The sequence below is a fragment of the Eschrichtius robustus genome, chromosome 4, assembly GCF_028021215.1.
Source record: "Eschrichtius robustus isolate mEscRob2 chromosome 4, mEscRob2.pri, whole genome shotgun sequence".
NCBI lineage: Eukaryota > Metazoa > Chordata > Mammalia > Artiodactyla > Eschrichtiidae > Eschrichtius > Eschrichtius robustus.
In genome coordinates this window covers 9,502,072-9,522,601 of record NC_090827.1, presented here as the reverse complement: position 1 = coordinate 9,522,601, position 20,530 = coordinate 9,502,072, and the positions used below count along the sequence as shown (strand labels likewise).

Sequence of the window (20,530 nt, the reverse complement as noted above, 5' to 3'; positions counted from 1 at the left end):
ACATTGCCAGTATCTTGTACCTGCCTATAGGGGGTACCTCCCCTTATCCCATTTTTCTACCACCCCCAAAATGTTATACATATATCTACAGTTTGAAGAGTATCTTTTCTCTTTGCTAAGGTATCTCTTGATGAACAGAGAACTTCTTTCATCTTATTGCAGTTAATCAATCTTTCCTTTAATGTTGGTATTTTTATGTCTTGCTTGAGAAATCCCAATGGTGAGAAAGGTAACTGTCCATATTTTCATCATCATTGCATTCAATATTTAAGTCCCTTATCCACACAGAGTTGATTCTATTACGTGATGTAAGGTATCTGTTCTCATTTTTTTCCCAGGTGCATTAATTGGACAGTACTTCTGTTCCCACTGATCTAGTATACTACCTCTAACAAAGTGCCATGTGTATAAGGGTCAGGTTCTATGCTCTCCTGTACCATTGGAAAGCTTGCACCAATATCATACTGCCCTAATTAATACAGCTTTCTAATGACTCTTGATATCTGGTAGGCCAAGTTCCCCATCTTTATTCACCTTGCAAATTATTTTTGGCTATTCCTGGCCCCTTGTTCATCCATGTAAATTTTAAATAAGCCTTTTTTTTTTTAAGCCTGCTGGGATTAAAATAGGAGTTTTATTGAATATAGAGATCAGGGATTCTCAAAGCATAACCAAGACCAACAACTTCTGGGAATCCCTGAGGCCTTTACAGGGGGGTCCACAAGGTCAAAACTAATTTCATAATACTACTAAGATGTTACTGGCCTCCTTCACATTCTGTCATGAGTACAGAACAGAGTTTTCCAGAGGCTATATGATAGCTAACAGAATGAGCGTGTATTCCTGTATTTAAAACATTTATCACTTTTAATTTCTAATATTATAAATACTGACAAATGTAACGACATAAGTAAAAGCTCTTTGGGGGCCTCTCTTAATTTTTAAGAGAGTCTTAAGACCTAAAAGTTTGAGAAATGCTAATATGGGTTTAGTGGTCTTTATTCAGTTTATGTATATTAAGTTATTTAGTTTATTACATCTTCTTAGGCATAAGCATTATTTATGTCATTTTCAATGTTTTCAGTAAAAATTAACAACAAATTTATCTACTCCTTTCCAAATTTGGTGCTTTCAATATTTTTTCCTTATCTTATTAGTATACTAAGTATAACGATTAATAGTTGGATTCTGGAGCCAGTGTCTGTGTTCCAACCATAGATCTGTCACTGTGGGATCTGGGGCAAGTTACCTAACTTTCTTCCCTTTCAGTTTCCTCATCTGTAAAATAGGGATAATAATAATAATAGAATCATACTACCGTTCTCATTCTTTTAGAAATCCCCATAGTATTCCATTGCATAAATATACCAAAAACATTAATTCCCTCGCTGAAGAGCATTTAGGTAGTCTACATATTATAAACTATCTAACACAACGTGCACTAGCAGACATATTTGCATGATCGCCTATTTCTGAATGTGAAATGTCTAGAGGTAGAATTGCTGGGTCAAAGCAGCAAACATTTTTTTTTTTATTCCAAGCACAGTAGTCCCCTCTTAGCCATGGTTTTGCTTTCCAAAGTTTCAGTTATCTGTGGTCTACTGCAATTTGAAAATATGAAACGGAAAACTGCAGAATAATTCATCAGTGTTAAATTGCAGGCCGTACTGAGTAGTATGATGCAATCTCACACCAGCCCTCTTTGTGCGGTACGTAAATCATCCCTTTGTCCAGCGTATCCCACCTGTTGGTCATTCAGTAGCTGCCTCATGACCACTGTGGTATCACAGGGCTTGCATCCACGCAACCCTTATTTTACTTAATGACGGCCCCCAAAAGCAAGAGGAGGGACGCTGGCAATTCGGACGGGCCCAAGAGAAGCCATAAACTGTATGTTTTCAGTGAAAAGGTGAAAGTTCTCAACTTAGTAAGGAAAGAAAAACTCAGATGCCGAGGTTGCTAGGATCTACAGTATGAAAGAATCTTCTACCTGGGAAACTGTGAAGAAGAAAAAAGAAATTCATACTGGTTTGCTCTTGCACCTCAAACTGCAGAAGTTACGGCCACAGGGCATGGTAAGTGCTTAGTCAGGATGGAAAAGTCATTAGATTTCCTCAGTAAGACATTCTGAGAGAGGGAAACCACATTCACATAACTTTTATTACAGTATATTATTATAATTGTCCTATTTTATTATTAGTTATTGTTAATCTCATAGTGTGCCAAATTTGTAAATAAAGTTTTATTCTAAGTATGTACGTATAGGAAAAGACATGGTGTATATAGCATTCGGTACTATCCACGGTTTCAGGCGTCCACTGGAGGGCCTGGAACGCATCTCCTGCAGATAAGGGGGGCTACTGTACTGCCATACTGCTCTCTGACAAGGAGTTACCAATTTACAATTCCACGCACAATTCTTGAAATCAGAGTGAACCTTTTCCCAAATCCCTGCTGACACTACACAGCGTCAGTATTTCCAACCACTGTCAATTTGAGGTCCATATTAGCCTCTCACTTTAATATGCATTCCATGATCACTTAATTTATGATTATCCACGATCATCTTTATTTATGAACCATTTCTATTGCTTCTTTTGTAGGTTACCTTCTTGTATACTCTGTCAATTTTTCTTATGGATGTGCAGGAACACTTTATTCAGCAGGGATAGTAACCCTTTCTATTATATGTTACCAATACGTTTTGTGAGGTGGTGGCTTGTCTTTTAACTTAGAAATAAGTTTTCATTTTAAAGATGATGACATGAAACAACTTTTAAAATAAACATCAGGACTTCGCTGGTGGCACAGTGGTTAAGAATCCTCCTGCCAATGCAGGGGACACGGGTTCAAGCCCTGGTCCGGGAAGATCCCACATGCTGCGGAGCAACTAAGCCCGTGCGTCACAATTACTGAGCTGCGTTCTAGAGCCCGTGAGCCACAACTACTGAGCCCGCACGCCACAACTACTGAAGCCCGTGTGCCTAGAGCCCGTGCTCTGCAACAAGAAGACGCCACCGCAATGAGAAGCCCGCGCACCGCAGGGAAGAGTAGCCCCTGCTCGCCGCAACTAGAGAAAGCCCGCGCACGGCAACAAAGACCCAACGCAGCCAAAAATAAATAAATAAATTTTTAAAAAAACAAAACAAAAAAACAACTTTGGAAAACATGTCTCTTTAAAATAAATAAGTAAATAAATAAAATGAAATAAAATAAGCATCACTTGCAGGTTTTGCACCAAGGTGTAACCTGTGCTCTGTCCTGACTGCCTCTGCTCAAATAAACCAAAGGTTAATGCAAACAGTGAGGACTGACTATACGAAAAACCAACTTTTCTTAATTTTAGAAAGTTAAATTATTGTCTAACAATTTGACAAAGTTAGAATCAGTTTAAAATACCCAGAATGCTACTATTGAACATGAAAATACTACTGGAATGTGTGTGTTTAAATATTTATCTAAATATATGTTAGACAAGGTTCTGTAAAAGGAACTATGTTAACTTACTTTCCCAAAACAGGACTGAGTTCTTTCAAGTCTTCTAATGATGGCGCTTGGTCCAAAAGTTTCTTAAACAGAGCCAGTGGGAAAGGGATGTTGGCAACATTGCAACTGAAGAGGCAGAGTCCACACAGAACCCCAAAGAAGAAATAATTCTTCTTCTCAAATTTAGGCTGAAAAGAGAAAAAAAAAAAACCTTAACGTATTATGAATTTTTACCAGTACAATGGAATATTTATATTAGGTAAACCATTTTTCCCCTTTCACAAAATCGAATCACAAATTAAAACCAAAAATCTTGAGATAAGAATATTTAGGGTTTGTATTCAATTATTAAGTCAATTTAAATTCCTGCCACAGTTTTGGTTACTGAAAACATTAATAGGATGGGGGTGAGGAGATAGGAGAGATGTTGTTTAGGCGGAAAAGCTGCAATGAGTAGCAAATTAATCCTAGAGTTCAAATGCACAGTACAGTGAGTATGTATAACAATACTGTATTATAATCATCAAATTTGCTATGGTACTAGATCTTAATTCTCCACCACTAAAAAGAAATAATTATGAGATGTGATAAAGGTGCTAATTACCACTACAATGGCAATCATACTATAATATAAATATATCAAATCAACATGTGGTACACCTTAAATTTATACAATGTTATATGTCAAATATATTTCAATAAAAAATAAAAGTATTAACAGGAATAGAAACACATGAGGCTCAGTAATCCTTATAAACAAAGTTTTTGCAATTTCTTTTCATAGGCTTTACCTTCAAGTTCATTGGGAAAACAGAACAAAGAATGAGTGCCTAAGAAAGGAAGGGTTCATTTTTACCTATACATTCTAGAAATGGTCAATACATATATATTGCTTAAATTCTCTTGTGTGGACTTGGAAACCCAGGGAAAGAGGACCCCCATTTTAGAGAAAATAATCACCTTTTTAGAATTAAAAGTTATCTCCATAATTACATCAATAATTCCTCTCCTAAAATACAACAGTCTAGACAACCTAATTTTCTATGGTATATCCCCATACCTTTTCTCTCAGGAAATACCTACACCAAGAAAAGAGGACTTACCTTGACAGGAAACCACATGTAGGAAGCCTCTTCAGGATATGTGAACATCCCATATTCTGGCCGGGTCATTTCTTCAAAGAGACAATGGAAAAACTCTGCTCTGACTCCTCCAAAGTCATATCCAATTTCTCCACTAAATGAAACCTAAAGAAACAGAGCAAATAATGCATCACTTCCAGAGCTCTGTATTGCTATGTATTAAATCTCGTTTAATAACTATTTGTGGACCCAAGTATTTGGGAGGTACTGGGTGGGGTAAGCAAATTACTTGTGCTAGCGTATTGAATTTTCTTACTAATTCTAGGAGGCCAATGAGGCTTCAAGAATTTAAATAACTTTCCCAAGGTTATACAGCTGCTAAGACTTTTTTTTTAAATAAATTTATTTTATTTATTTTTATTTTTGGCTGTGTTGGGTCTTCGCTGCTGTGCGCGGGCTTTCTCTAGTTGCGGCGAGCGGGGGCTACTCTTCGTTGCGGTGTGTGGGCTTCTCATTGCAGTGGCTTCTCTTGTTGCGGAGCACGGGCTCTAGAGCGCAGGCTCAGTAGCTGTGGCTCGCGGGCTTAGTTGCTCCGCGGCATGTGGGATCATCCCAGACCAGGGCTCGAACCCGTGTCCCCTGCATCGGCAGGCGGATTCTTAACCACTGCGCCACCAGGGAAGTCCCCAGCTGCTGAGACTGAATCCTACGGGTGACAAACCTGAGAGCCTGAAGTCTTTACCACTAAACTGACCTCAACTGGCATCATTTTTATAATCATCAGGTACATTAAGTATAATGAAAATAAACATAAAGAAGTCATAAATATCAGAATTTTCAAAAAAACTGAAAAACCAGAGCACACGTATTTACTGGCTTGGCTGTTGATTCCATAAGGAGGCAGCGTCCCACCTGCCGACACCAAGCCCTCCTCAGGATGATTCTATTATAACCCATCTTTGCTCCTTCAATTACTTGCTCTGTTCCTTTCTGCCTTTCCTTCTTGGAATCCTTCACTTCAGTTTACAAATATGTTAAGGTCTCCCTTATCCTTAAAAGAAAAAAAAAATCTCAACACCATTGTTTCCAGTACAGACAATACTGGCTTCCTCTACTGTAGGTTGCCAAATTTTGGAGATTAATGTACACCAACTTCTAAACCCGTTTCTCTACTTAAATGCTTCTCTCCAAGAGGACCAAGAATCTGTGAATCCCCAATTCCAAGGACTTGAGTTTCTCATGTCTCATCTTGATTTCACCCACTCATTTTACACTTCTGGCCGCCACCTCTTTCTTCACACTCTTTTCTCCCTTGCTTTCTCTTATGAAGCACTATTTAAGCTTTCATTCCTCTCTTCTTTTTCATGCTGCTTTAATACCAGAAATTCCTGCGGCTCTATGCTGGCACTTCTATCCTTACTCCTACCCTGCCCCTTTATATGGGCAAGCTTCTTAACCTCACAAAGCGTGTTTTCCCACGAGATCATCAGAAAGATTAAATGGGATAACACAGGTAAAATGTCTCACACAGTCTGGAAAATAGTAGCTGCTTATCAAATGTTACCTAAATTTTTAAAATGGATGAATGAAATATAAAAATGGAACTAAAATAACTGAGTGGGCTGGCTGGCCGACACAGTTTAGAATCATGAGTTCACTAGATTTTAAAAAAATTATCTATGTGCAAAAATACACAGAAATGCCAACTCTAACTGCAAACTCCGTACTTTTAAAATAGAATCTTGAGCTTTGGTCAAGTCAATCATTTCTTTAATCTGAGTAGGACAAGTGATAAACTAACACCTCGAATCAAAAACACTCTAATAAATATTATCAGGAAAATCCTGACTTGTCTTGATTAACTGGAAAGTCTAGAGCCTGATGGTCGGGCTGAAATCCTGGCTCTGACACTTATCAGTTGTGTCACCCTGGGATAAGTTACCTCATGGTTCTCCACCTCAGTTTCCCCATCTGTATAAGGAGGAAAAAACAGAACCTTCTACACGAGGGTAGAAGTGACACAAGTGCAAAGCTTTTACAGTAGTTCCTGGCCTAAGGAAAACATTCATTAGATCTTCTAGTCGTTATTATTCTGTGCCAAGTATCTATTAGTAAGACAAGTTATATAGTAGCTAAACCAAAGATCGTTGATTCATGAATATTCAGGACATGGTGATATCTACAATTATACCCTCAAAAAACTACGTAGTCAATAAAGAGAATGCTCTCTCTTCAACAAAGCAACCTGGGTTCCTGCAGGAGAGCAGAAACAAACTCTCAGTTCTCCTCTGGGTCACCCCATCTCACCGGAACCTTCACAAGGTGATGACCAGCCAGGCTTGCTCAAGCCTCACGAGGGAATGGACCTCTTAGGGCTAGTACTGGGCTATCTACCTGACCAGGTTGTGGGGAGGACGACCATTTCACCTGCCGCCGCTCCTCAGCCAAAGTGTACTGACAGCGCTCACCTGGAATTCACAGGTAACTGGGGGAAACCAGGGGAACTCCAATACAGATAACCCCAGCAGAAAAAGGGAGATAATTCCCTCTTTGTAAGGCCCGTCATTACATTCTTTTATGTTTTCTGTCTTAGCAGCAAAAACATTAAGTAAGAATTATACTTTACCAGTAACTCCCTCCTCAGATCTTCATTCTCAAACTGATTTAGCTGATTCAAAACATCCTCAATCAAGTGACCCCTTCTGACTGTTAGATTAAAGGTGGGCAGTAAAGCAAATTCAGACCCTTCTTGTTCCACAACGCCAACGAACCTCATAAAAGCTCGCAATCTCTTCTCCTGGGAAAAGAAAAACGTTTCACTCCATTTCACCGTTTGCTCCAAGTAGATATTTACAAAGTAGAATAAACCGGTTCAGTGTATTATACGCGCGTGTCACAAACATTTATGAAACGAGCCCTATATACACCCCTGGAGACAGGCTACATATTCAGTGTTCACCCCCAGTGAGCAGAAGATACATGAGACACAGGAAATGAAAAGCTCTGCGGGGCTCATCTGGGTGCGCAGGAACGTGACCAACCGCAGGCTCCTCTGGACCACTGTATCCCGTAAACACAATCATGAGCACTTCAGTGACCAACTGACGATCGTCAACAGGCTAAGAGACTGACTAGTGAGCCCGAAGCAGTGAGCTGAAACCTAGTGTTCTCATCAGGAAGAGAAGTTCAGACGTTTAGAAAAGAAGCCTGCTGCAGGAAAAGTGCAGGATGAAAGACCTCTCTAGAGATATCCTTTTCTAGGAGGAAAACTCAGACAAGAGATTTTAGGGGACAGATAATCTACGAAGTTACCATGACAGAGACAGACCCACAGACTGACAGACAGACACACAGACCGTCCATCTGGAACCAAATGGCAATTTGGGATCATTAACGTCTATGTCTCCTAGCAAAACAGAGAGAAATCAAATGCCAGTTCTATAAAATAATTACCGGAAGCTTGTTTAAAATCAAGAGAGAATAGTTACAGAGTTGAAGCAAAATAAAGTTCTCATATCTTTTTTCTTTCCATTTTCCTTTGTTAAATATTTCATTAATGGTCTTACTTGGAACTTATAAATCAATTTCCTATTTTGTTTTATTATGGCAACTGCATTATGTAAAGGTATCTACTTTTCTGACATAGATTTGAATATTATTCATGCATAGAGATATACAGATGCATATATAAGCACAAAAGTGACAACAAGAGCTAACACTTTTGGGCACTTTGTGAGAGGCACTGTTCTAAATGCTTTACCTATATTAACAAATTTAATCCTTATAAAAATGCAATGAGGTACATTTTCTGAGGCATTTTCAAGTGTACAATTTTAAGTTCAAAACCCCTTGCTGGATACACGGACAAACAGAACCAAGTCAGCTGATGACAGTAAGTACATCTGGAAGGGAAATACTTTTCACAAACCTTTATTATGGCATGATCACAGAGTACCAGCCATTTATTTGGGTCTGAATTTCAAGAATCCTCTGTCACCTCTATTCCCACTACTATGTTTTCCCATTAGATTGGACCTTCTTATGTACTGGTGCTAATCCCAATCAAGCCCACGTCTGCCACGCGTCTTTGAGTACCATTCAGAAGACTACCGGCGCCAACCTCAAGGCAAAAGCCCTACAGCTAGGCCCAAGCTCTGTCCTTTGCTACTGAGGCCCTAATATGCCTCAAGGCCAACCCAACTCAAATTGTGACAGTCTCTCTAGCCTTCTTCATTAGCGTATAAGCTTCTTGAATGCTATGACCACCACTGGCTTCACCAGTGGGTGGCTCCCTTATCACTCCTCTATTATACACTGGAAAAGGTACTCATCATTTGATTTGCTAATGAAAACAAAGAAATAGGCATGCATACCTGTATTTTTAAAAGCGAGTCTGCATACAGTAGTTTAATTTTCGACAGAATATTAAAGATAAATGGAAAATGACTGAATATGACAGGATAGCGGATGTCCATTGAAGTGTCCTAAAAAAGGAAATGACAACAATTTTGATAAATGAAAGGACAGAGAAATCTTACGCCTTGCTTCTTAGCCTTAAAGCCCTGACGGTTTCAGGTCTCAGTACTTAGAGCCAAAGCAATCCAAAATGCTCGTCAGTAGTGCTCAGATATATAAAATTCTAAGAAAATGTTCTATATATATCAATGGAAGGTATATAAACCTAGTATTTTCAGTACTCATTTAATTTCACCATTAATTATAAACTCTGGACATTTTCCCAAAGAGTCTATTCTGCTGCTACCTGCACTTCTGAAATGTGAAATTAGTTCAGATGCATTTGGTAAGCAGAGGAGTGACAGAATGTAGAGAGCTGGTTAGCTCAGACAAGATTTTTCCCAGGCAAAGGACGATGTGCTAGGAGTAGAATTAGAACCTTCAGAGAAAAGGAGGAAAAAATCTCAGATTAGCTGCTGAGCTGGCAGCAAGAGCCCTTTAGCTTTATTTTAAGAAAATGAAAAAGGAGTACTTACACCCAGGGAACCCTCCCCAAAGTTACAGCCCTATCCTGCTGGCTCCTGGTGAGTCACTGAGCCTCCTATACCTACCTTAAGAGCAAAGCTCCACTCCCATAGGTGTTGTTACCTCAGTGCCACCGGTCCTCTAATCAGGGTGGGGAGAGATTTCTACCCTTCGGTTTTTGTGCATTTTTCATCTTCTCACGGCACTGTCCACAAGCTGCTTGCCTGGTTGATCTGAGCTATCTCCCCAGGTAGGAAGCACTTTTCTGTCAGTGTTCTGGCTACAAAACTGCATTGGTTTTGAGGGGTCTGCCTTGCTTTTCCCATAAGCCCTGCTATTTCTATTGGGCAATTTTGCAGAGTACAGGAAGTTTTGGAAATTCGTACAAAGTTATACAATGAGTGCCTGTATTAACTTACCGACAATCAATACCCTCTTTAAACATGCCATACTTACTGCATTCATTATCGAGGCGGTCCTTTTGGATGCATCTTCATAAAAATCAAGCCAGTGTGTGAGTTCATTTACTTTGAAGATATTTTCAGGCAGCTGATATGTAGTCTGGTTTACCTTAAATAAAATACCACCTGTGAGAAAGTTCTTCATATAAAGACAGTTTTGCTTAATGGCTATAAATGAGATTATCAGAATAAACAGCAAGTTAAACACACTTTGAATGACCAGAATTAAGTTCTATCCAGTTCCCCCATTGCCAAAGCCCCAAACTTTCAGGAGCGTAAAGGATACCTAAGATTTAATAGTAGAAATTGATGGTGTGATGAAAAACTTCTAGTTACTTTTAATCCACAGGAAAGTTTTAAAGAAACTCAAGTGCAAAGAAAAATACAGTGTAATATGAATCCAAACTACTCTGGGGCCCAATACTTCATGTCATGTTCGTTCTTTCTTTTTTTTGCGGGGGGCGGGCGCCGCACTGCACGGCTTGCAGGATCTTAGTTCCCCGACCAGCGCCACCGCACGGGGATGCTGTCTCATCCCCGTGACCGGGATCCTCAGGACCCTGCTGATCTCAGCCTTGCCCTGTCGACAGCCTCAGCAGCCTCAGTGTCACGGAGAAAGAGGGTGCGTCGTCTTGGTGGATTCTTCTGGAGGTGTGTGTGTGGGGGGAGCTTGACAAACATTCTGACGTTGCCTGTTAAGAGTCAAAGGACACGGCAGGATCCCTTCAAGATTTCTTCTGTTGCTGCTTCAGTATTTCTAGGAATTCTCTTTGTAAATGGCAAGCTCATTACAATACACTTTCCCTGAGCCCTTCAGTAAACTGCTCAATTTTTCAAGACCTGGAATTATTTTTTTGATTGATCTTTCACTTTTATATAAAACCTTTAAAAACAGCCAAGAACAGGCATCACTTTTCAGCAGTAGGGCAGACTTTTTTTTTTTTTAAGCAGTTTGATAGATTAGGCACTTTGATTCACTGAAAACAACCATAAATATAGGATAAACTGTAAACCAACATTTTTGGATGCATTACTAATTTTGTCAGCAGATATGGAATAATCAGGTCAAAAACTAAGGGAAGGTGGCATTTCCCTTGAGAGTATCTGCCAAACCTGGTGAACCTGAACTTCAGTTTCAATGGCTGAGACTTTGAGAAAAGGAGACAAAGCCCAGACTCTGTTCAAATTAGGGAACCTTGCTTCATAAATCTGGGACCCAAAAGGGCTACCATTAGAGTGAACCAGGGTAACCTAGAAATGAACAAGCTGTTTCCTCCACTCCTGCATCAACCCATCCCCACCTTGACTCCAAGACCATGAGGCAAACTGTAGTTTAAATGGTGCTGGATGTTAATAGTTTGCATCTACCAACCTGAACTCCCAGTCCGTCCCTCTCCCCCTCCCCTTCCCCCTCGGCAACCACAAGTCTGTCCTCTACGTCTGTGAGTCTGTTTCTGTTCTGTAGATAAGTTCATTTGAGACTGGCACAACATTGTAAATCAACTATACTTCAATTAAAAAAAATAATAAAATAAGATGCATAAGTCACAGGGGTGTAAGGTACACAGGGAAAATAGTCAATATTTTATAGTAACTTTGTATGGTGCGTAATCTATAGAGATATCAAATCACTATGCTGTACACCTGAAACTAATATAAGTCAACTATACTTCAATTAAAAAAATAATAAAATAAATAAAATAAGTCACAGGAGTGTAATGTAGACAGGGAAAATAGTCAATATTTTATAATAATTTTGTATGGCGTGTAATCTATAGAGGTATCAAATCACTATGCTGTACACCTGAAACTAATATAAGTCAACTATACTTCAATAAATAAATTAAAAATTTTTTAATTAAAAAAAAAAAAATGGGGCTTCCCTGGTGGCGGAGTGGTTGAGAATCTGCCTGCCAATGCAGGGAACACGGGTTCGAGCCCTGGTCTCGGAAGATCCCGCATGCCGCGGAGCAACTAGGCCCGTGCACCACAACTACTGAGCCTGCGCGTCTGGAGCCTGTGCTCCGCAACAAGAGCGGCCGCGATAGTGAGAGGCCCGTGCACCGCGATGAAGAGTGGCCCCCGCTTGCCGCAACTGGAGGAAGCCCTCCCACAGAGACGAGGACCCAACACAGCCAAAATATAAATAAATAAATAAATAATAAAAGTGTTTAAAAAAAAAAAAAATGGTGCTGGCATTGGGGGAAGAAGGTCGCCTACAGAATTTGTCATTACAAAAGCACTCTCCCGAAAATTCACACACCAGATTCATACCACCTGGAGATCTAAAAAGCCTCAAGCCAAAATTTTAATCTTTATATTAAATGCTAATCTTTAAAGACTAATTTAATACTACCAAACTGCTGGTGTCGCCAGGAGCCTGGCAGAAGCAAATTCTCCCTGAAAAGACCCAGCCCTCAAAGAATTCCAAAAGATAAAAGTTCCAAGGGAAATGTGCGCACACACACATATACACACACACACAGTCACAAAATACATTATAATGGAGGAGCCACGAGGAAGATTCAGCAGAAACTAAAGACAGCAAAAACTGACCTGCAAAGACTTCAGATACCCAGAAATTATAAATAATAACCAAGAAAAAAAAATTAAAGAACCAAAGAAAACTTCCAGAAGTGAAAAACATACTACTAGAAATAAAACTCAAAAGACAGTTTTAATAGCAGACAAAAATCACTGAAAAGCAAATTCATGAACAGGAAGATAGGGCTGAAGAAATCATCCAGAATGGGGTACAAAGAGACAAACAGATGGAAATTATGACAGGACGATTAAGAGACATGGATGACAGAGCGAGAAGAACTAACATACAAAATAAGTAGAATTTCAGGAGGAGGGAGTCAATACTTGTTTTGAATTAAAACGTGTAACAACTTAGAAATGGAGGGAACATCCTTTTACCTGGAAAGGTAATTTTCCAAAACCCCATAGTAAAAATGTTATTTAATAGTGATATTAAGAATTTTCCTTTAAAATCACCAACAAGATTAGGCACCTACTATCACTACGACTTCTATTCAACCTTCCTGTTGAACAACTAGGGATAGGAAGGCCTAGCCAGTGCAACAAGGCAAAGGAAAATAATAAAATGCATAAGAATTGCGAAGAAAAAAACATTATTTTTTTCAAAGATACGATTGTCTGCACAGAACATGCAAAAGTATCTACGGTTAAATTACTAGATATAATGCAAGAATTTAGCAAACTCACTGGCTATTAAAAAATCAATATTCAGGGACTTTCCTGGCGGTCCAGTGGTTTAAGACTCCGAGCTTCCACCGCATGGGGCCCAGGTTCGATCCCTGGGTGGGGAACTAAGATCCCACATGCTGCACAGTGCGGCCAAAAAAAGAAAAAAAATCAATATTCAAAAATCAATGCATTCCTACAATGCATTCCTATTATCAATGCATTTATCTGCTGTTAAACCAACAACAGATAATATAGTTTTTAAAAGATACCATTTACAAAAACTTAAAAACAGTTAAATACCCTGGAATAGATTTGACTAAAGATATCCAAGACTTTCATAGTAAAATAACAAAAACTCACTGAAAAACTTAAAAGATAATCTAATAAGTAGAAGAAATAGATACCATGAAGATTCACAACAGTAAAGGTGTCAATTCTCCCCAAAGTGAAATACATATTAAATGCAATTTCAATCAAATTCCCAATAAGATCTGTGTATGTGTGTGTAGAACCTGAAAAGCCAATTCCAAAATTTATAGGGAAGAACCAAATGCCAAAAATATCCAAGATTCACTTTAAGAACAAGACAGGAGTATTTCTTTTAGCAAGTATAAACAATATAGAGCCACATACAATGACTAACAGTACAGAAGAGAGCCTGTACATGAACCCCGCACACAGAAACTTGTTTTATGACAGTTCCCATTACCTATCAGTGCAGAAAGGACAGAATTTCAGTTAAGTGGTGCTAGGTAATTGTTTTCATATGGAAAATAATAAAAATAAATTTTCAGTTGGATTAAACACCAAAGTGTGAAAGGCAAAGCTAACCTCAATACTCCCTTTAGACCTTGGCAGGAGTGACCTCTGCCCTGGGCCTCTGATTTAAAGGTCTTTGCTCTGGGCTTCCTCCAGCCAAGCCCCTTCCCACAAGGGGTCTGCAGGGCCAACGGGGCCTGTCTATGTGCAGCCCACTCATCACACATCCCCATCTAGACTGAGCTCCAGAACCCAAGACCCTCAAGTCCCTGCCCAAACGGCTCCAAGCCAGCCCCAGGAGCTACACAGGTTTCTCCCTCCACTTGCTCTCTGGGGAGTGGAAGTGTCACAGGTGACACACCCCAAGGCTCCAGGGCCCCAGGGTTGGGTAAGGAATGGCTATTGTGGGAGGTGGGATGGAACACAGAGACATGGGCTGAGGTGTCCACACACGGCCACGTGCCAGCCCTGGTGTGGGAGAAAACCAAGGAAGGAAGAGAAGCGCAGAGGACCTGCGGTGGGAGCGGGGAGGGTCCGTCGGAGCCTCTCCTTTTGCTGCAGAACTCTGTAAGGAGCCAAGCTTTCGAAATTCAAACCTGGCTTCCCCTGTCATTAGGAAGGTTTATTTGTCAAGGTGGGAAGACAGAGTATATTTTATTTCATTCAACACGTTGTCAGCTAGATTTCTAACCTTTTAAACATTAGACATATGGTATATGAGCCTCTGTTTGTACTCCTCCTCTGGTCCCAGCTCTCATCTGTGTTAGAAGACTATCTAGAGCAGCCCTCGATGCCAAATCAGGCCCTCTGCTTCTTCTGTAAAGTCTCACAAATGCCTAAAATATTTACCATCTGGTCCTTTCCAAAAAAAAGCCCTCCTGATCCCTGATACGGGTAATAATTTAAAACCTTGAAGGGAAAAAAAGTTTAAAACAAAACACATGGAGTAAAGATCATAAAGGAATAGACTGACAAATTTTTTTTTTTTTTCCAGCCACACCGTGTGGCATGCGCGATCGGCAGCGGCGAGTCTTAACCCCTGGACCGCCAGAGAGGTCCCCAAATTTTATCTACATTAAAATTAAGGACATGAGTTTCAGACTTCCCTGGCAGTCCAGGGGTTAAGACTCCCCGCTTCCAATGCAGGGGGTGCAAGTCCAATCCCTGGTCGGGGCACTAAGATCCCACACGCTGAGGGGTGTGGCCAACAAGTTAAAAAAAGGTGAGTTCATCAGAAAGCACCAAGACAAGCTACAAACTGGGACCTGATATTTGCAACACATAAAATTGACAAAGGACTAGTATCCAAACTAAAAAGTACTCCTATAATCAATAAGAAAAAATTAAACAATACATTTAAATTGAGCAAAAGGACAGGTATTTTATAGAAGAGGAAACAAGTACTGCAATTATAAACATGAAAATATGCTCTAATGCATTAGAACCAGGGAAATACAATTAAAATCATAATTTGGGGCTTCCCTGGTGGCGCAGTGGTTAAGAATCCGCCTGTCAATGCAGGGGACACGGGTTTGATCCCTGGTCCGGGAAGATCCCACATGCCGTGGAGCAGCTAAGCCTGTGCGCCACAACTACTGAGCCTGCGCTCTAGAGCCTGCGAGACACAACTACTGAGCCCACGAGCCAGAACTACTGAGCCCGCGTGCCTAGAGCCCGTGCTCCGCAACAAGAGAAGCCACCGCAGTGAGAAGCCCATGCACCGCGGCGAAGAGTAGCCCCTGCTCGCCGCAACTAGAGAAAGCCCGCAGGCAGCAACAAAGACCCAACTCGGCAATCAGCCAATCAATCAATAAAGTCATAATTTGGCACGATTTCCATATGGCACTAAAAATATTTTCCAAATTTTAAAGTCAGACATGGGACAACAGAATTCTCATCATTTCCTGGAGAGGATTTAAATTGGTCCAACCACTTTGGAAGACAGTTTGTCACTACCCATAAAGAACAACACAGGCATATCCTCCAACCTATCAATTCCAGAATTAGGGATGGAAACTAAAAACTAACTCTTGACACATGGACACCAAGAGATAAGTACAAAAATGTTGACAGTAGCATGTTTTCTCATAGAGGAACCCTCCCCCTAAAAAAGAACTGCAAACAGCACATACTGTATATCCATCAATACTGGAATGGATAATTCTGGTAGAGTCACACTATGCACTATGATACAGAAGTGAAAATGAATGAAGTACAGACATAAGTATTAATCTGGATGAGTCTAAAAAAACAGAACGTTGTGTAAGCAGCATGTATTCGACTCATATGAAATTTTGGAAACGGCAAAATTAAACAGCATAGTGTCAAGAGATACTTATGGTTATAAAACAATAAAGAAGAGTAAGTGAATGATTAACTGAAAATCCAGGATCCTGGCCACCTTCGGGAGGTGAGGGGGTGTAATCTGTGAGAGACACACAGGCATTTCTAAAGCACTAGAAATGTCTTCTTTTTTAACACGGGTGGTAGTTGCACTGATGTCTGTTTTACTACTTTTCTTTAAACTGTACGTGGATACTAGACACACTCCTTTATATGCACGACTTAATTCACAAAAAAAATTTTAAAAATAGCAGTATCAACCTCATGTTTCGTAAGAGTCTGCTTAAGTTTCAAGCCAGGTGAAACCAAGGGAATTTTTATTGCAAAATAAAGATACACGGGTTTCTAAAACAGCACTTACCCTGTGCAGCTTTTTCAACATTTCTAGGAGAGTTTTAATGTGATAGTTATTCTCGGCAGTTCCAGCCCAATAATTCAGCTGAGCAATGACGGCTGCTTTAAACATCTGGACCAGCCTGATGAAAGCAGATTCTTGCAGAGATGCCCAATATTCCTCTGAGGGATACGAAGGTAAGTAACTGTCAGCGTGTAACATTTCTTGGATTCTTAAAGGCAAGAAGTAGTCAATATTTTCTGAAACTGGCAGAATATTTTCATATATATTGTAGTTACAAAGACACACTTGTAATAAATTTTTCAGTAAATACAATCGGAATTGAAAGGGTAGAATTTAATGTTCTCAAAAAAATGCCTTGACACTAAGAGAACCACACATTTGATCTAATTAATTTGTTGGGGGGGAAAAAAAACTAGACAAAATTAATTAGTCACATTTTTTACCCAGATGAAATAGCATACAGTATTAAAAACCAGATTAAGAACTATTTGTGATTACACGACTCTCTTTTGCGCTCTCAGCACGAGTTTTTAACTCTTAAAAACCATCTTTTGGCATTGTATAAAAGAAAAATGTTTTAAACTTTTCATTGTTTACAATGTGACAAAACGTAAGAACAAATGGACTTCCTTGGGCTGAATGTGCTATTTGTGTCAAAAACCTCATTAGAATATAATCAAGCCCCTAGACCTAATTTCCAGTGTACTGGAAATGCAGGGACAGGAGGAAACGATCGGACAAATCTAGATGTGAGACACTGTACAGGACTACTGACCCACACTCTTTGGAAAAAAAAAAAAAAGCCTGTAAAATACTTTTCGGGACAAGCGCAGAAATTTGAATACGGCCTAGATGTGAGGTAATATTATGCAATCACGGCTAATCTTATTAGCTGTGGTAACAATGTTGAGGTAATACAGGATTCCACATCCTTCGGAGATGCATGCTGAAATATTACGGGTAAAATGCCCTGATATCTCCAACTCACTTTCAAATAGTTCAGCAAAAATAAAATGCCATCTGTACATCAAATGTAATCTGTACACACACAGCAACATGTTAACTGCTGTTGACTCTCAGGTAGAGAGTATCTGGGATTCACTGTACTAGTCTTTCAACATCTGTGTATGAAGTTCTTCATAATGACAAGTAGGGGGCAAAGGACCTCATGACCAAGCCACACAGGTATCATGAAAAGAACGCTAAAAAGGGACTAGAAAAATCCATCTTGGATGAACACAGTAATTATTATAGCATGTTAGAATACACTAAGACTAGGAACTAAACACCATGAATGTGTTCACAATCACCTAAGTTTTGCCGTAACTTCACTAGGCATGTGTTTCCACCAAGAAGACAGTCATGTATTTTCAAATGCAAACCATCGATCTTACCCAGAACCTCTGACGACTGGGCGTGCATTTTATAAACAGCCTCTGCAAACGGGACCACCAGGCTCTCCCAGTTGTTAGGGTCATGCATCACAGGACACTCTGGGAGAAGGAAGAAAACTTCTAAAGCTTCTTGATGTGGAGAATGAAATGGAAGATTTTTGAACAGAGTATCCCTCAGACATGTGGTTATCTGTGGTCAGAAAGGATCCAGGAAAAGACACTCAGAACACAGTGGGAACTGGGTGCAATTACTGTAATAAAATAAAGTGTGGAACCCGGAGTTTCATCCCACCATGAATTTGGAGCAATCACTTGGTCTCTCTAAAACCCCTGTTCACAATCCATCTCATCTAGCTTCCCAAATACCTAGGTGTGTAAATGTGTGACAAGTGTCCTCTCCATCCAATTGTTGGGGTTCATGAAGGAGATCAAGAAGAAATCACATGTGCAAGATTATACTGGATGAACGATGGACTCAGAACTAAAAGGCAGCCCTCCCGGGCTTCCCTGGTGGCGCAGTGGTTGAGAGTCTGCCTGCTAATGCAGGGGACACGGGTTCGAGCCCTGGTCCGGGAAGATCCCACATGCCGCGGAGCAACTGGGCCCGTGAGCCACAATTACTGAGCCTGCGCGTCTGGAGCCTGTGCTCCGCAACGAGAGGCCACCACGATAGAGAGAGGCCCGCGCACCGCGATGAAGAGTGGCCCCCGCTTGCCGCAACTAGAGAAAGCCCTCGCGCAGAAACGAAGACCCAACACAGCCATAAATAAATAATTAAATAAAATTTAAAAAAAAAAAAAAAGCCAGCCCTCCCAATGATAAGGTCCACATTCTTCCCTCCAGTTCCACTAGCACACCTCATTTTCTAAAGAGGAAGAATGTGTCAGAATCTCCCAAAGCAAAGCAAAAATAAAAAACAAAAACAAACGAAAAGCAACAACTGCAACAACGAAAATCAGCATGGTTTCCTGTTACCTTCTCACAGAATCACCTGTCTCATCACAAACTCTCTCCACCAAACTCTAGTTTCTAGCCCTTCCAATCTTCTTATAGTTTCCCCAATTCAGAATGCAAGTGTTGAAGAAAAATTCAAATGGAATTCTGAATGTTTATGTGTTCTGTGGGCTCAGATAATGGTAGTAATTTGCCTAAAACCCCGTTAAGAAGATAAGCTAGTGTTTACAGGGTTCTTATTATTTGTCAGATACTGTGCTAAGTAATTCACATATATAAGTTCATTTATCCTTGTCGTTTCTCTGTAACATAGATGGTATTATTAACCCCGATTCATAGATGAGAACTCTGCATGTTAGGGAAATTAACCTGCTGAAGGTCACAGAGCTAAGTGAGAATCTCTCCTGGATCTTTCTGACTGCAAAGCTCAAACTCAATCACTAAATTATGAGATACTAGCTACATGATATCTCTACATGTACAAAATCTTACAATGATCCATTTTCACATCAAAACATTCTATTGGGCCCCCACCACGAGGTTCAGGCTTCAGAGTCATGCACACCTGACTGCTGCACGTGCCCCCCTCCTTCCTCTGGGCTCTTCTTCATCCACAACCCCAAACCTCCCAGCCCTTTAGAACCACTGTACCGCTCTCAAGCCAGTCACAATGTTTCACATCTTGTGCCTTGGTGCACACCTTCCTGACTGCCTGGAATGTGCTTCCCCTGTAGGTAGCCGGTAAACTCCCCTCCCCCTGGGCCCCTTGTTTTGAGCACTCTAAATAGAGCTGACCCTTCACTGCCCAGGTGATGAATGAATTCATTCATCTAAAAATATTTATCATACACCCAGTATGTTCCAAGCTGGGAACTAGGGGAGACAACTGACACCTGCCCGTCGGCATCCGTCTCCTTCACTAACCAGGACCCTCTGAAGACAGGGCTCTCACCACAGCTCCCTACACATCGCAGTATTCAAATGTTTGCTGAATGAATGAAGGAAGGCCACGTCTGTGCGTCCATATCACAGAAATCTCAAAACAGAAACATTACAGGTCTTCTGATCCAACTGTCCCATCGGAAACAATGGGAGACTGACTCCTCTATGATTACGTCGCTTGCACTGTATATGATATTGTTCTGGCACAACTAAGGTATAATTAGCCTTAGTGATGAACTGGTCCAACCTCTTCCCTTCACAGATGCAGAAATGGCTTTCTACTTTTGGTGATCTTTCTACTAACTGCTGCAGAGTCCTGATAAAGGTGCATAATTAGGGATCCATTTTACATCAGACTCCTAATTGGGCAATGGTTCTGCCAAAGTTAACATAATTAAATTTTCCATCTTCCCTTGAGAAAAGAGTGTGCGAGACACAACCTGCAGCTAAGACACAGAATGCTGAGTGCGACAGACAGAGCAAGAGACCAGGTGAGGGAGCTGAGAGCAGGAAGAGAACAAGCACGAGACAGAGAGAGGGAAAGAATAAGAGCCACAG

At 40.4% G+C, this 20,530-nt stretch overlaps 1 protein-coding gene across 3 annotated transcripts in view; it reads right to left on the bottom strand.

The window, feature by feature from the left end:
* HERC5 (HECT and RLD domain containing E3 ubiquitin protein ligase 5) overlaps nucleotides 1–20,530 on the bottom strand; it is a 42,349-nt gene that overhangs the window by 6,550 nt on the left and 15,269 nt on the right. For all 3 annotated transcript variants that reach the window (XM_068542436.1, XM_068542438.1, XM_068542439.1), the window contains 7 exons: nucleotides 18,077–18,266; nucleotides 16,686–16,840; nucleotides 10,005–10,118; nucleotides 8,942–9,052; nucleotides 7,195–7,365; nucleotides 4,590–4,733; nucleotides 3,508–3,674 (listed from right to left, as the gene is read on the bottom strand). In XM_068542436.1, the coding sequence (XP_068398537.1) occupies nucleotides 3,508–3,674; nucleotides 4,590–4,733; nucleotides 7,195–7,365; nucleotides 8,942–9,052; nucleotides 10,005–10,118; nucleotides 16,686–16,840; nucleotides 18,077–18,266 (1,052 nt within the window). The remainder of the gene's footprint in view (nucleotides 1–3,507; nucleotides 3,675–4,589; nucleotides 4,734–7,194; nucleotides 7,366–8,941; nucleotides 9,053–10,004; nucleotides 10,119–16,685; nucleotides 16,841–18,076; nucleotides 18,267–20,530) is intronic.